Here is a 17,895-nt window from a genome sequence, read left to right as displayed (position 1 = left end):
TAACCACTAGCTATATGTGGCCATCTAAATTTAAACTAACAAATTAAATTAAAAAGTCAGTTGCTTAGTCCCACTAACCATATTTCACGAGGCTAGTGGACAGAAGAGAAAAAGAACATTTAGTTCTATAAAACAGTGCTGATCCAGTATAATTTCTAGAAGCTTTATTTTACATTTCTGGTCACTTTAAAGGGATAGAGCGAAATTGTTCAAGTCCTTAGCTGACAAACCTTAAATTCTGGTCCAGACATTCATTAGCTATTAGTGACTTTGAACACGTCCCTCCTTCGCCTGGGGCTTGTTTCTTCATCTGTGTAAAGGGATCCTACTCCTATCTACCCTGGGGGTCTGCGTGTGAAGAGTAAATGGATCATGTATAAGAGCTCCTAGGACAGAGCTCAGCACACAGCTTCTATGTGTGTATCAAGCACCTGTTACTACTCCTCCTACTGGGGAAGCCAATTCACTTCAACGCCTTCTAGAGTAATCCTGCCCTAGCACTTTGCATTTACTCTCTCTGAACATGACCAAAATCACACAGCTGATGAGAAGAAAAGGTAGATCAGAACACAACCCTCATTAATTCCAAAGCTAGTTCTTTTCACCCCTAACCTCCCCTGCCTTCCCTGGGTGTGTGTGTGGGGCGGGGGAAGGAGAGGGCAGGAGGCAAGTGGGCAGCCTAGGAGAGTAAGCCTGAAGGCTAAGGTGGAGGGGAGGGAATGGAAAGATAGGCTCCAAGGGAGACACTAGACACATCAAAGCTAGTAAGTCCAACCTTTAACTACCCAACCATACAGATTAAACAGAAAGGTGGACAATGAGCTTCCTGACATGGCCTTAAGGGTGGGCACTGGCCTGATCACAAGAGACTAAAACTCAAGACTCTCCTCAGGAACTCGGAATCAGAATGGGCCTGGCATCAAGAGGACATCCATGGGAGAAATAAGCTCTCTAGGAAGCTAATAATCAGAATCAAGAGGGGCAGAGATGGAAGAGAGACTTCAGATAAAATCTGATCCAGATTCTTCATGTTACAGATGAGAGAACTGAGGCTCAGAGAGGGAAAGTAATGTGTGAAAGACAACAAGGGCAGTTAGTAGCAGAAAATTGATATAATTAAGAATGAAGGCGACGGACTTGGCCCAGTGGTTAGGGCGTCTGTCTAACACATGGGAGGTCCGCGGTTCAAACCCCGGGCCTCCTTGACCCGTGTGGAGCTGGCCCATACGCAGTGCTGATGTGCGCAAGGAGTGTCCCCACGTAGGGGAGCCCCAAGCACAAGGAGTGCGCCCCATAAGGAGAGCCGCCCAGCGCGAAAGAAAGTGCAGCCTGCCCAGGAATGGTGCCGCACACACGGAGAGCTGACACAACAAGATGATGCAACAAAAAGAAACAGATTCCCATGCTGCTGACAACAACAGAAGCAGACAAAGAAGATGATGCAGCAAAACAGATACAGAGAACAGACAACTGGGGTGGGGGGGGAGAGAAATAAAGAAAGAAAGAAAGTCTGTCTCATCAATGGCTTTGTTTCTTGAGAATTAGGATATTCCAAAAATGAGTCAAATGCCACTAAGATGCTAAGTTACAAAATTCAAAATGTTTACTTTTTAATGTGAAGCTGGCTAAAATACATTATTCATTTTTTAAAGTTAAATTTAGAATGGATATGAACAATAACAGAAAAGATGGAATAAGAATAAACCTAACAAACATGCAAGATCTTTATGATGTAAACTTTAAAATATTACCTGAGAGACAGAAAGCCAGGATACTTAAAAAATATTATAAAGCTACAATAATTAAAATAAAATTGTACAAGCAAATATAGACAGATAGATCAAAGGGAAAGAAGAGCGAATCCAGAAAGAGATCCAAATACATAAAGGAAAAGTAAAAAGGTGGTATTTCAAATCAGTGGGGCACAATGTTGGGACAATTAGGTACTCAGAGCTTTGTCCTAATACCAGGATAAATTCCAGAGGCATCAAATATTTATATGGCTTAAAAAAAAAATAAACAAAGCTGTGTAGAAGAAATGAGACTTCTTTTATAAACTTCCAGTAATTATGATTAAGATCTGGAAGTTATTAAAAACAAGTTTGAAACATTTGGCCTCAAAAAATCCACAAGAATTACCAACACAAAGTCAAAAGACAGGTGACAAACTGGATTAAAATAGTTGTAATGCTTATCACAATCAAAAGGCTAATTTCCCTACTCTATAAAAACCCTGTACAAATCTGTTAAAGACTCACAACCAAAGAGAAAAATAGACAAAAGATATAAACAGAGTGGTAAAAAAAATAATTTTTACATAAATAAAAAGATGTCCAAATCATCCATAAAAAGAGTAACATAAAGTAACCTGAACTAATGTAAGTTCGTGTGAAATAAAACCAGACCAGGTTTTGGAATTGCAGGTTAATTTCTTTCTTCTTTATGTATTTCTCCTTTGCATATTCCCTTAAGTTCTTATAATAAGTATATATTTCTATCATCCTTAAAGTGTTTATTCTATTTGAAAAACTGTTTATAGAGCATAATGTTAGTGTGTGTATGCCAAAATATTAACTGGTTGTCTTTGGGTAAAAATATCTAGATAATTCTGATTTTCTTTTGTATAATTTTCTGCATTACGCAAATGCTACAATTATAGTGAATTTTTTAAAGGTTATTTAAAAAAATACAAAATGGCTGAAAGACTATTTTTTTTCCTTTCCTGAACAGCAAAGATGAAGAAATTTGATAAAGTCTGTATAGAAAAGACAGCGGGGAACCCACCCCCTCAATAATACTGCTGGTGAGACTGTTCATTGTTACAGCCTCTATGGGGGGAAAGAGCAGTATGTGTCAAATTATAAATGCACATACACTTTGGTCAGGAACTCCACTTTGAAAACCTAATTCCATGGTGTACTTACACAAATACAAAATAATTTATGTAAAAAAGTTACTCATTGCATGACTGTTCACATTTTAAAAATCTAAATGTTCACTAACAGAGAAAGGGCTAAATATATGATGATCCAAAAGCTTTTTTATATTTGAAAGTGGTATGGTTTCAACTTACATATTTTAAATGAAAAAAGAAAGATGTTAAATATTACACATAGAATGCTAACATTTGTGTTTAAAAAAAAAAAAATGGGTGAATATATCTGTTACTGCTTGTTTATCCATAGAATGCTTCTGGTAGTATACCCAAAAAACTGGTAACAAGAGCTACCTCCAGGGACTAGGTAGTTGAGAGAGAGAAGAAAAGGATAAAACTTTACTCTATATACCACTGTGGACCTTCTGGATTTTGAACCATGTGAATGCATTAGCTAGCAACAAACAAACACAATATAAATTTAAAGACAAAAGCTTTTAAAAGGGTTTCTTGTTAAAACCACTACACAATTTTACTTAGGCTGGGTACCTAACATATATTTGTTGCTCTAGGGCAGGGATTCTTAACAAGGGATCCATGAGCTTGAACTGAAATTCAATAAAACATTATTCTTGTGGGGACATGTTGGTACAGGTGTGATATATTTATTAAATAATATACAGTATAGTGTGGACTTAGTAAGGTGTCTGTCGTTTTCACCTGACTGGCAAAGAGGTTCGTGGAACAAAAAAGGTTAAGAACCTTTGGCTTTAGGGTATCAGAAAACTAACAGCCCAAAGTCCAGATCCAGCTCAAAGCCTGATTTGTAAATAAAGCATTCCATTAATGAAGCCACACTCACTGTCTACAGGCTGCTTCCAGCTGCTTTCATGCTACAGAAACCAAGGTAGACAATTGCAACAGAGATCACCTTATCTGGCCCTTTAAGAAACAATGCAGAAACCTTGCTCTATAGCATTTAAAATAATTTAAATTTCTAAATGTTTACCTGATGATTATTAAGTAGGATTTTACCGATGATTATTAAGTAGGATTTTAACCTTTCAGTGACTGTAATTAGTACTGGTAAATAAGATAATACTATACTTCAGTAATGTTGATACCAATTAAATAATGAAAATAATCAAAGAAAGTTATTTCTCTAATAATCCACCTCCTGGAAAACAAACCCTAAATGTATTTGAAGGTTGTGCAGAATATCAACTTGTTAAAAATTTATTTTAAGAAAAATTATGCTTGCATTCCTAACTATATGATGAATAAACTTTAAAAGTTTATATTGGGAAGTGGACTTGGTCCAGTGGTTAGGGCGTCCATCTACCACATGGGAGGTCCACGGTTCAAACCCCGGGCCTCCTTGACCCATGTGGAGCTGGCCCATGTGCAGTGCTGATGCGTGCAAAGAGTGCTGTGCCACGCAGGGGTGTCCCCGCGTGGGGGAGCTCCATGTGCAGGGAACACGCCCGTAGGGAGAGCCGCCCAGTGCAAAAGAAAGTTCAGCCTGCCCAGGAATGGCGCCACACACATGGAGAGCTGACACAACAAGATGACACAACAAAAAGAAACACAGACTCCTGTGCTGACAACAGAAGGTGACAAAGAAGAACACACAGCAAATGGACACAGAGAACAGAGAACCGACAACTGGGGGGAGGGGGAAGGGGAGAGAAATAAACAAATTTTTTTTTTTTAATGAAAGTTTATATTGTATTTGTTCCAGTTAGCAGCCTAACTGGAACAAATTTCTGCCTTTTGCTAAAGTTACTGACTGAAAAAGATGCAGACACTGCCCCTCCATAACACAACTTGGACATGTTTGTCTCAAGGGCACAAGCAGAGACAACATCAAGAAAAACAACAAAAAGGTACTCTTCACACCAAAGCCAGACAGGAAGCCACAAGTATTGAGCTGAGCTGAGTTGCAAGGCAGACCCTATGGAATCTTTGAAGCAGGAGACAGACTGTCAGCTCCTGACTCTGCCACACAACAGCTGGTGTGGTCCCAACAGCTTCAAATTTTTATCCCTGTGTAGCACATAATGGCACATAAAGGGCACAAAAAGGTCAATAGAGGAAGTACCACCATGGAAGACAACCGGGTCTCACATGGGAAAGGCTGTATAACAACCTTGCAGGGAGAGGCCTTCATTACTCACCCAGCTGGAGGTCTATGGACAAATGAAGCCCCAATCCAACCAGATCACCAAGGCCCTGAGCTGAGCATATACCCAGAGAGACAGGGTGAATACTCAGGATCTTCAACTCTTTTTTTTTTTTTTTTTTTTTGAGGTACAGGGGTTAGGGTTGAACCCCAGACCTCACATGTGGGAAGCAGGTGCTCAACCACTGAACTACACTGGTTCCCCCAAGTTGTTTTTTTTGTTTGTTTGTTTTGTTTTTGATTTAAGGAGGTACAGGAATCAAACCCAGGACCTTATATGTGAGAAGCAGGCACTCAACCACTTGAGCTACATCTACTCCCCATTCAACAACTTTTTAAAAACCAAACTTAAAAAAAAAATTTCTTATTGTCTTCATGCTATATAATAGTTTTCTAAAAAGTTCTGCCAACGTGATTTTTTTAAATGGGACTATTCAAAATGAAGCAAACAGAACATGCACATTTCAAATGTGTTCCATCCTAAATGCTAGGACAACAGAGCAAAGCCTTCCAGTGCACATCACCTTGTACTGCTAGGTTGGCTCAGTATTATTACATTGTTTTAATCAAAGAGACTACACTGTTTAGAAAAAGTCACCCCTGCAACAGCCAAGTGCTTATCTCACTGATGTAGCACCCAAAGGAGAAAACAAATGAGCCGCTGAAGCTGCTTCAAGTCAGCGATTGTCACTCACAGCACTAACTTCCTAAAAGACTTCATGGAAAAAGGCCTAAAATTCACAATTCTGAGCTGAAAAATGAAGATTATACATTTTGTACTTTGAAAAGCACTGCTTTTACCTGTTACACATTTTGGGGTTTTGAAAAAGATCCCATTAGAAAAAGAGGTTCTGATGCTGAAAACAGTTTGAAAATTACTGGTCATAAATATTTAGTATTATTTGAGACCATTCATGTAACCTTAAATTCCAGAAGTTATTATGGAAACTATTCAAAAAGAAAAGAAAGAAACATCCTCAACCTAAAGTGTGTATGTATGTGCACAAACTGACTAGGGGAAGGAAGGGGGAGTAGCAGGGGAGAATGGTGAAGGAGGTGGTGAGCCTAAGTAGACAATGATTATGTTTCAAAACCAAGTTCTGTTTCATTTCTCAATTGTAAATGTGGATACCTAGAGCTAATGGCAGCAAAGGGGAAAGAACATTTGAATTGGAGTTCTGGCTTTAAATCAGAACTAAAATTTTTTGGGTTCTACAACCATGGGTAAATCATCAATATCTCTGTAATTTTGTTTTCCCAGATATACATATATATATGAAATAAATGACTTAAGTCAGCCTTGTTGGGAGTGAAATATTTACAAGAACACTCCAGAGACTTTAAATCACTACTCAACTACACATAGTAGATACTATCAATAAAAACAGCACTACTGTGATATATCTATGGACTACTACTCAGCAATAAAAAGAAATGAACTATCAGACACACATTATCACCTGAATGGACCTCAAAGAAATCATGTTGAATGAAAAATGCCACTCTCAAAAAGATATACACTGTACAATTCCATTTATGTAACAATCATGAAATAACATAATTACAGAGATGGAGTACAGATTAGTGGTAGCCAGGGTTTAGAGATGGGAGGAGGGTATAGGTGTGGCTATAGAAAGATAACAAGAAATCTTGTGGGAAGCAGGTGTAGTTCAGTGGTTGAGCACCTGCTATCCATGTATGAGGTCCTGGGTTCAATCCCAGGTACCTCCAAACAAAAATTAATTAATTAATTAATTTCTTTTAAAAAAGAAATCTTGTGATGATGGTACAATGACTATGTTGATTATGGTGGTAATTACACAAGGTTACGGATATGACAAAATTGCACAGAGCTCTATATAAATTCACAAAATTGTAGAAAGCTATAAACAAAAACATGAAGGCATATATAATTGGTGAAATCTGAATAAGTTCTACAACTTATTCCACGGTTAATTTCTTGGTTTTGATACTGTATTGTATTTATGTATATGTAGGATGGTGGTGTTCAGAGAAGCCTATGGGAGAGGTTCATGGGACTTCCTTGTATATATCTTTGGAACCTCCTGTGCATCTATAAATATTTCAAAGTAAAAGTTAAAAAAATTTTAAAAACCAGCACTGGGAAAAGAAAAAGGAAGTGGGCTTACTCACTCTCTGGTCCTTCTGAAAGTTTATGGAACTATGGTAAGTTCCAATCTTTCAAGAAATCAAAGGAAAAGGAATTGCTGGGTATAAAGAAGACAAATTCAAAAATAAGGGCATAGGAGAGCAGATTTAGCTCAGTGATCGAGCTTCCCATTATGAGGTCCTGGGTTCAGTCCCCAGTACCTCCTAAAAAAAAGGGAAGGGTGGCATAAAGCCAATTGTATATTAAGTCAGGATCCAAATTTTAATTTCAAAATTGATCACATGCAGACCTACAGCACTTTATGGGCCAGCAAAACTGTAACACAAAAAGCAGGCCATGGAAGCTAGGCCATTTTCTCATAATTTCAATAGGCTAAGTGGACTTTTACTGGGTAGTAAGTAATCCACCCACCATCCACGTGTTAACAGCCATTTTATTCCATGTGATCCTGTCCACACACCCCAAACTCCACCACCACCAGGTAAGATCCTGATGAACCTCTTCCCCCAACTCACCCTATGGCCACAGGTGACTGAGCCAAAGGCTAATTAATATCTGACCCCAACTTGGCTGAAATTCCTTTACCAGGAATTTAGAATTGGGATTAAGATTCTACTCTCAGCCTGTTTTGTTTCATTTTGAAGAGTTCCATTTTAAAGGCTAGTCTCTTGAATACAAAAACATAAAATGGTTGCATGATGGGTGGGGTGGGGGGCACAGGAGACCATATTGCATTTTCTAAGAAAACAGGCCTATAGCAAAAAGAAAAAGAACCAAATGAACTCCTTAAGGAGAAGCAGGAAGAGAGGTTATCACACCCCTCAAGATGGAATTCAAGGCTCCTAACCTGGCTGCATGCCTGTCACTGGGTTCTAGGACCCAGTCAAAGAATTCTAGCCAATGTAGCCAAGACTAACTTAAAAAACCCAGGTTCCCTGGACAAGGCCAGGCCAGGAGTTTGCCAAGATATGCGAAGTATTTATTACAACCACAGAGTCAGCCAGACAGCAGCCATCTCCACCAGAACTGTGCTCCACAACAAGACAAGGGCCAGAGGAAAGCAGGTACTGGCCAGTGATGTCTCCCCAAGCAAGCAGGGAGGGCCCCCTAAAGGTACATTCCACAGATGGAGATGACAGCTACAAATGTCAGGAAAACAAAGAACATGAAACATAGAAATTAAAAAAGAAAACTGACCTCCATTTGTTTAGACCATAAAGAAAATTTGCCTCACATAAAAGGTACAAATCCTATGGAAGAATATTACAACTGCCATTCCAGCAATTTGGGCCCATGCTGTTCAATTCCTTAGTGTGTGACCATAAATAAGGCACTTCCCACTTATGGGTCCCAAGCCTCAAGTAGAGCATGAGGGATTTAGACAAAATGATCCCTCAAGTTCCCCTTTATTCTATCAAAGGGCTGTTTACATCAGCCTGTAACTGAGAGGAAGCCAAACCAAAACCCAAAGCTCAGGCTGCTGCTAAAACTGTGGTTATCTGGGACTTCTAACGTGACTCAACATTTTTGCTGTCCTCAAACTATAATCCCTCAAAATTCCCTCCAAGGACCAATTTGTGCTTCTGTAGACATGTCTCCTAGAAGTTCTATGTACCTGAATCATGAAATCATTTTCCTCCTGGACCTCACAGATGCAGCGGACTACCTCAAAATCATAGCGGTCTTCTCCTGCATCAAGTTCCTCATCTGGGTTGGTGGTAACATCGATGTCTTGGCCATACTCCTCCTCACTCCAAAGAAAGCTTTCTGAAGAGGACTCACTCAGATTATCCTCCTCTGGGAAGAAAGGGAAAACAACAGTTACTACTTTAAATTATAGCTATAAAGTTTTTTTTTAAATCCTGAATTGTCAAGAGTAGAAAATGACCTTACAGACCCCCTGCTCCGTGGAATTTCACGGAGCTGGGAAATGTGGACTCCAATCTGTTCCTTGGCCTGTCATCTGTTAATAACCCCCAACATTTATGTTGCCTGGCAATGAACTGCACTCCATTTCCTCATTTTACTGAGAGAGAAGGAAGCCCAAGGTAAGTGGCTGCTCAAGGTCACTGAGCTTGCTGACCAAGGAGCTACAATTCCCCATGAATTGCACAGATCATCCGTAATAATGCAAACATGTTCTCAGCCTCATCTCAGTTAGCCAGGATCTGGTTTATAGTTACTATGTATCCAAAGCCATCTTTAAAAACTTGACAAAGAGTGGAGAACGAGAGGGCAGACTCCAGGGATAATCAAAAACAGAATCACTAGGACTTGATGTCTGATTAAATAAAATTACAGCTAGTCTTTACTGACTGCCAACCCTGTCCCAGACAATGCAAGTACTTTCCATGTATTTATGAGCTTCTTTGAAATTCACAATCACACTATAAGTTGCTGGAGAAAGGGAATCTTCAAGGTTGACTCCAACGTCCTCCTGTGCATCAAGGTTAAATGAAGAGGCCATCGACAAGGAATAGAGGAAGGAGAGGGGTAGGTGTGCAAATGAAGGGGGATAATGAGTTTGGTTTTAGATACACTGACTTGGAGGTACATAAAGAACATTCTACTCAGTTCAAAACTGGAGAGAAGGGAAACTCAAAGAAGGCAAAGCTAATGGCCTTTGTCTTATTTGATATATTTTTTATTTTAAAACTATAATAAGGAGCGGATGTGGCTCAAGTATTTGAACAACTGTTTCCAATACAAGTGGTCCCAGGTTCAATCCCCAGCCCCAGTACCTCAAAACACACACACACACACACCAAATAAAAACTATAATGGATCATACTTGGCAGAGGACCTGGGAGTATTAACATCAATCTACTTTCTCAGACTATAGCTCTGTACAAATGATCAAGCCAGCAGAGAGCCTTACCAGACACTTTAACTTTCTTTTTGTGGTTTCCAGATTCTGAGCTATGGAGTTGCGGGCTCATGTGGGCCCCAAGCTTATGTGAGGACCCACATCTAGTGACAGCAAATGCCTTGGGTGGAGAAGGTTCCTGGGAGGTATCACTGATCTCCTCACTGCAGGGGCATTCTGAAAGAACAGAATCAGAAGGGAATGAGCAACCTCAGGTATCATCAGGGTATCCCAAAACCAGTCCCATCCAACCAACAGCTATGCTGTTCAAAAAGGTCAAAGAGGGGAGAAGATGTAGCTCAGTGGTTGAGCACCTGCCTCCTTTGTACAAGGTCCTGGGTTCATTCCCTGGTATCCCCTTAAAAATAAATAAATAATAGGTCAAAGACTCAGGGATAATTCAACCACACAAGAGTATGGAGAAAAGAGTTTAGGATTAATACTTCCAGGTATTTCCAAGGACTTCAAAACCAAATGCTTCCTCTTCACCATCACTCCCTCCCATTCCCATTTTCTAAACCAGAAAATAATGAAAATAAAATCTGGCAATGCCTTTGACTCCAGAGACTGGAATGGTGATTTTCTTAAAAAGCAGCCTTTTTTTTTTCAGTAGTGGACAGGCACACATATACTTCTCAAAAAGGATTCAGAGATGTATGCAAACAAATACAGCCATTCGTTGGCATATCCTCTCTGACTTTAATGTTTGCATATATACTACCCTGTAACAGGGTACAATGGCCAAGGCAGCAAGTGGGAGGGATTTTATAAATGCCAACCAGACCTCGTAACACCAGGGGTGTGTGGACTGCTCATCTGCCAGGGCCCACGCCAGTGTGAGCCGTGTATAAGGCTTGCTGGCTCCTCTTCTCCTCAGTGTTGGCTCAGCGGTCACCAATGTGGAAAAAGCAACCCTTCCCCACCCATGGCAAGGCAACCAAGTGAAACACCTTCCCAGGTGAAAAAATTACCAGGTTTGACTTTCTTTTTCTTTTTCTTTTTTCTCTTTGGCTTCATTCTCACAAACTCTCTGAATTTCTTCTCTTTATTCTTTTCCTTGTCTTTTGCTGCTAGAATTAAACACATGTTTAAATAACGATATTTTAGCTTTTTCTTTTTTTGACACTGGGATGCTTATTCTTTTCTCAGGTAATTAAACATGTCCAATGCAAATGACCAAAATGGACAGCAGAGTAGATGCTTTGCCCTGGGTGGTCACTTTCCTTTCCATTTAGGACTCTGGAGCAGGATGCCCTGAGTCACAGCCACTCCTCCATCACCTGGCCTTTTAGATCAGGAGTCCACAAACTACAGCCTGCACCTGTTTTTTGTAAATAAAGCTCTACTGGAACAAAGCCAGGCTCATTCATTTACATGTTGTCTGTGGCTGCTTTCCCACTTTAGTGGCAGTTGACTAATTGCAACAGAGACCATAAGAGCCTCAAAGCCAAATATATTTACTAACTGGCCCTTTATAGAAAATGTTTGCCAATCCTCTACTTTCAGATCGCTGTTCCTCAACCATGGCTATGCACTGGAATCACTTGAGGAGTTAAAAAAAAAAAAAAAATGCCTGGGTTCCTCAGAAAGTTAAATATGGAATTACCACATGCCTGGCAATCCCATTTCTAGGTATATGACAAAAAAAAAATTGAAAGCAGGGACTCAAACAGGTACTGGTACACCAAAGTAAATGGCCATATTATTCTCAACTGCCAAAAGATGGAGGTCCAACCACAGACAAATGTGATAAATGTGGTTTAAACATACAATGGAATATTGTACAACTGGAAAAAGGAATGAAGTTCTGATACATGTAAAAACATGGACGAACCTAGAAGGTATCATGTAGAGTGAAATAAGTCAGGCACAAAAGAACAAATATTGTATGATCTCACTGACATGAAATAACTAGAATAAGCAAATTCATAGAGCCAGAAAACAGAATACAGGTTACCAGGGGCCAGAGTGGGGACAGGGAAAGAGGAGTTAATGCTTAATTAGTACAGTTTCTGTTTGGGGTGATGGCAAAGTTTTGATAATGAATGCTGGTGATAGTAGCACAACACTGTGAATGTAAAATGTAATTAACACCAATGAGTTAAACATGAATGTGATTAATGGAGAAATTTTAGGTTATACATATGTAACTAGAATAAAAATTTTTAAAAACCACAGAACTGTGAAAGACAGTGAACCCTAATGTAAACTATGGACTACAGTTAATAGTATAATTATAATAATATTGTTTCAAAGATTGGGACACACTAATGCAAAGTGTTAATAAAAGAAAAAATGAGGGGAGGAGGGTGATACGAGAACTCTGTGCTTTCTCCATGGTTTTTCTGTAAAGCTACAACTTTGCTATTAAAACAATATTTTAAAAATTTTTTTAAGTTTCCCCTCCCAAAACAAACAAAACTAATGCCTGGGTCCCATCCCAAAGATTCTGATTTAATAGGTCTGGAGTGTGGACTGGGCATCAGGAATTTGAAAAATGTTCTCTTCAAGTGATTCTGATGTGGAATCAAGATGAATCACAGTGATTACAACTGAAAATGGGAGGATTGCATCCAGCATCCAGGTGGAATCTGAGCCTCCTCTTGACATAAAGGTGCAATGGACACAACCAATCCAGTGTCCACATAGAAGAGGTGGCATTGGATTGGGAAAAGTGGACATAATGGACAAAGGGTATGGGGAAAGGCAGGAAGAGATGAGAGGTGGAGGCGTCTTCGGGACATGGAGCTGCCCTGGATGGTGCTTCAGAGGTAATCACCGGACATTGTAAATCCTCACAGGGCCTACATGATGGAATAGAGGAGAGTATGGGCCATGATGTGAACCAATGTATATGAGGTGCAGAGGTGCCCAAAGATGTACTTACCAAATCCAATGGATGTGTCATGATGATGGGAACGAGTGTTGTTGGGGGGGGGGGGGAGAGGGGGGGTGGGGGGGTGGGGTTGAATGGGACCTCACATATATATTTTTAATGTAATATTATTACAAAGTCAATAAAAAATAAAAAAATTAAAAAAAAAAAAATCTGAAAAAAAAAAAAAAAAAAAAAGATGAATCACAAAGCAGGTGTGGGGGGAAGAGGGGCAGGCAATCAGATTCATCTAATTTTAACTAAACACCTTTTGTGTGCAAGGAACCCATAAACATTTCATTTAACCCATACAACAACCTGTGTATATCATACCATTTTACAAATGGGGGAAGTAAAGCTCAGAGAGATGAAGTCATCTGCTTGATATCACATGCACATTCAAAAGCTGTCTCTCCAGTACCATGTCAGCACTGCTGCCCAACCCCATTTCCCAGCTGGGCATTCAGGAGCCATCAGAGAGGTTGTAGCTATCAACTGGCAAGTCTGGCGTGATGGTTAAGTTCATGTGTGAACTTGGCCAGGTGACAGTGCCCAGTTGTTTGGTCAAGCAAGCACTGGCCTGTTACTGTGAAGACATTTTGTGGATTTAAATCATCAGTAAGTTGATTGCCTCTATGGCCGATTACAACTACAAGCAACTGAGGAGATGGCCTTCAGCACTGAGAGACATCTCGTCCAATCAGTTGAAGGTTTTACAGAGAAGTGATGATTTCAGTAGTAAGAAAAGAAAATTTCCATCTCTACTTCAACCAGCCAGCTTCTCCTGGGAAATTCATCGAGGACCTTCATCAGCATTCCCAGCTTTCAGCCTGCCCTACAGAATACGGACTTGCACATCTCCACAGTCACATGAGACAGTTTTTATAAAATCTCATCATATTTACAGATATCTCCTGTTGGTTTGGTTTCCCTAAAGAACCCTGACTAATATACCAGGGATCTACAGCAGAAGTTGATCTACTAGCTAGAGAACATGGGACTTAAGTGCCTCTAAGTGACCTACCAGCTGAAATACTCTGCAACTGGGAAAGAAAGTCTAATGAAGAGGAAATCTAGAAGATGTATTAGTCCAATTTGCAAAAATACTCATTTTAAGATCATGAAACCAAGGACGGGCCAGAGAAATAAACTGGCTTGGCCAAGGTCACATAGCTGATTAGCAAAATAAGTCAGCTAACTCCTGAATTTCATAAAAGCAGTTTTACTTTCCACTGATCCTGAGAACAGACTCTTCCCAAGTCTTAAAAACAAAGCATCTCATTTTCGCACATTCTCTTGGCTACAAATATATTATTAGCCACAGTTTATTCAACACGTATTTGAGCATCTACTATCCCAGGCATCACTCTAAGGTAGAAGGGATAGAGCAATAGAAAAAGAAGAAAAAAAAAACCGTCTTCACAGAGCTACATTCTAGTGGATGGGGACAGAAAACAAAAGTAAAATTATGTAGAAGGGGATTAGAGCTATGGGGAAGGAAAAAAAACAGGGAAGGAGAACAGGATGGGGTGAGGGAAGGGGAAATTTGCAATTTAAAACAGACTGTGGTCAAACATCTCACTGTAAAGGATATCTGAGCAAAGACAAAAAGGCGAGAGAATGAAAAATGCACGTATCTGAGAGAACTGTTTCAGGCAGGGGAATAAGAGTCAGTACAAAGCTCCTAAGGTGAGAACTTGTCTGCAGTGCTCAAGGAGGCCAATAGGCGTCACTGGAATTGAAATTAGAATCAGAATGAGCAAGGGGGACAAGGGAAAGATGGAGGCTGGAAACAGACCACATAAGGCCTGTGGCAGTTCGGTATTATTTATGAATTCCAAATAGATATTGGATTGTGTTTGTAAACTGGTCTGTTCATCTGGGCATATTAGATACTATTAGACTCAGAGGTTTCACTTTTACTTTATTAAATCAAAATTAGGGCTCCTTCTCCCCGGCTCTCGCCATCTTGCTCCCCCCACTCTTGGAGACGAGTCACCTTTTCTCTTTCGACACTCTCTTTCCCCATTCCAACCCTTTCCTAGTGTGTCTCGGCCGCAGCAGCAGAAACCGCACCTTCTCTGCCCCCACATTCTCCACGCGGGACCTGCAGCCGTGCCTACAAGTGTTCTTAAAGCAGAGATGAATAGTACTGCAGCTAGCCCAATGTCCACTGCCACTTCAAGTAGTGGAAGAAGTACAGGGAAGTCTATAAGCTTTGCATTTGAATTACAGAGTATGATGTTTTCTTTAGGTGATGCTAGGAGATGCAGTTTTGGTAGAAGATGTGGTGCACACTCAATCTGTTACAGCAAGCTGCTGAAGTTTCTCAGCTACGTGGAGCAAGAGTAATTTCTGCTGAAGATCTTCTGTTTTTGATGCGCAAAGATAAGAAAAACTTAGAAGACTGCTAAAATACATGTTTTTCCGAGATTACAAATCAAAGATTGTTAAAGGGATAGATGAGGATGATCTTCTGGAAGACAAATTGAGTGGCAGCAGTAACACAAAAAAAAGACAAAAAATTGCTCAAGACTTCCTCAACTCTATTGACCAGACAGGAGAACTCTTGGCAATGTTTGAAGATGATGAAATTGATGAAGTTAAACAACAGAGAATGGAGAGAGCAGAAAGACAAACTCAAATGATGGATTCAGCACAATATGCAGAATTTTGTGAAAGTTGACAATTAAGTTTTTCTAAAAAAGCCTCCAAATTTCAAGACTGGTTGGACTGCAACAGTATGGAGATAAAACCTAATGCTGTCGCTATGGAAATTTTAGCATACTTAGCGTATGAAACTGTGGCACAGTTAGTGGATCTGGCTCTTCTTGTGAGGCAGGACATGGTAACCAAGGCAGGGGATCCCTTCGGCCATGTCATTTCTGCAACCTTCATTCAGTATCACAACTCTGCTGAAGGTTCTTGCATGACGTCCAACCTGAGACTCCCCTGAGAACACGCCTCCTCCTAAACCAACAGCTCCATCATCTGGATCACAGCACTCAGGTAAAACCACATCAGGATCCCTAGGGAATGGGAGTGCTGGACAAGACGCGGCTAAAACCAAGCAAAGGAAGAGAAAAAAGAGCACTGTGGCCTGTGGTGTAGAGGCTTACAGCGATGCCATCCAGCCCTGCCACATCAGAGAGGCCATCCGACACTACAGCCACAAGATTGGCCTCCTTTCCCCATTCATAAGCGCCTACCACAGAAACGGGATGGCTTTTCTAGCCTGCTGATGGGACTGTGACTGCAACAATAGGACAGCAATGTTATATTAAGATGATTTCTTTTCCCCAGCTTGGACAAAATAAAATACAAGTTTACCTTCAAAAAAAAAAAAAAATCAAAATTAGGGCTTTTGGGCAGCAGACTTGGCCCAGTGGTTAGGGCATCCATCTACCACATGGGCGGTCCGCGGTTCAAACCCTGGGCCTCCTTGACCCGTGTGGAGCTGGCCCATGCACAGTGCTGATGCGTGCAAGGAGTGCCGTGCCACTCAGGGGTGTCCCCCGCGTAGAGGAGCCCCACGTGGAAGGAGTACGCCCCATAAGAAGAGCCACCTAGTGCAAAAGAAAGTGCAGCCTGCCCAGGAATGGCACCGCACACAGGGAGAGCTGACACAACAAGATGATGCAACAAAAAGAAACACAGATTCTCGTGCCGCTAACAACGACAGAAGCAGACAAAGAAGACGCAGCAAATAGACACAGAGAACAGACAACCAGGGGGGGCGGGTGGGAAGGGGAGAGAAATAAATAAATAAAATAAATCCTTAAAAAAAAAGATTAGGGCTTTTATAAGATGATATCATTAGGATGACTCGGTTTGGGCTATATAAATAGATGCTCAATCAAAGACAGGGAAGTAAATACACAGAGAAGAAGACATGCAGGAAAAGCAAGACATGGCCCCAGGAAGAGATGAGCCTGATAGTCTAGAGCTGGCCTTCAGGAGAGGGCAGAGCAGCTGAGACTGGAAAGAAACAAGCCCTGGGGAGAAAGGATAAGCCTTATGCCAACCTACAGGTGAGATCAGAAGCAGCGTGGACCACAGAACCTTAAGGCAGGGGAGGAAGGCTGAACCCGCTCAGGCACCGCCCACCATCTTGCATCAACACGTGGCTACAGACGTGGGTGAGAAAATACCTTTTATGGCACTTTGAGTCGGACTCTTTAGGGCATAGTAACTGTAAGCTCCTACCCCAAATAAATACCCTTTATAAAAGCCAGCAGAGCTTTGGTACTTTGCAATAGCACCCCTTTTGACTAATATAGGGCCTTATAAGCAACTGTAAAGGGGCTGACTTTTACTGACATAGAGAGCCAATGGAAGGGTGTGAGGTGATGTGATGTTCCTTCACACACACAAAGATTTAGAAACTGCACCCCAGCTCTGTTTTTTGATTTATGAGTTCAGGTTTTAATGACCTCCTTTAAAAAGTAACAGTATCTATCAGCCTGAAGAAACACACTGAAGCAGCAGCATTGCTGAGTGACCAGACATTCATCTGTAATCCCACCTAGGCCCTAGGCATACCTGGGTTCCTGAGACAGGCCAAGATGTAGAAGACAAATTGCCAAATACAACGGTACACATGGTTATAAACTAAGCATGGAAGTTCATTTGGGCTTCTCTAACAATTCACACTTTACATTTTATAAAACATCAATACCTCCTTTAGGCAACTCAAGAGGAAGAGAGGGATGAGGCAGCTCAATCTATACAAGGGATGCATTCCTGAAGGCCTCACATAATTTAAATGCACATAATTCGTAACTAAAATTCCCATAAAATGATGGCGCAGTACATTTTCATTGGTCCAAAAGCTTTGAAAGCATATGGTTGATAAATTTTCTCAGATGCTTGGGATTTGCATTAATTCAAATTTTGTACATAGGAATTTTTATACCACATAATTTCAAACTACTAGACTTCAATATTGTATAAAATGAAGCCAGAC

The 17,895-nt window shown here is 40.6% G+C and overlaps 1 protein-coding gene and 1 pseudogene across 10 annotated transcripts in view; one reads left to right on the top strand and one right to left on the bottom strand.

The window, feature by feature from the left end:
• PHF20 (PHD finger protein 20) overlaps positions 1-17,895 on the bottom strand; it is a 168,145-nt gene that overhangs the window by 18,442 nt on the left and 131,808 nt on the right. For 6 of the 10 annotated variants that reach the window (XR_011647319.1, XM_004482410.5, XM_058286989.2 and 3 more), the window contains 3 exons: positions 11,026-11,124; positions 10,067-10,231; positions 8,804-8,985 (listed from right to left, as the gene is read on the bottom strand). Coding sequence is in view for 8 of the 10 variants with exons in the window: in XM_004482410.5 (XP_004482467.1) it covers positions 8,804-8,985; positions 10,067-10,231; positions 11,026-11,124 (446 nt within the window). In the remaining 2 variants the exon portion in view is untranslated. The remainder of the gene's footprint in view (positions 1-8,803; positions 8,986-10,066; positions 10,232-11,025; positions 11,125-17,895) is intronic. The other 4 variants (XR_011647320.1, XM_012521156.4, XM_058286990.2 and 1 more) reach the window with 1 other exon arrangement.
• Positions 14,880-16,267, top strand: LOC101445523 (transcription initiation protein SPT3 homolog; annotated as a pseudogene).

Source organism: Dasypus novemcinctus, chromosome 24 (assembly GCF_030445035.2).
Source record: "Dasypus novemcinctus isolate mDasNov1 chromosome 24, mDasNov1.1.hap2, whole genome shotgun sequence".
Lineage (NCBI taxonomy): Eukaryota > Metazoa > Chordata > Mammalia > Cingulata > Dasypodidae > Dasypus > Dasypus novemcinctus.
This window is presented reverse-complemented; position numbering and strand designations above follow the sequence as displayed.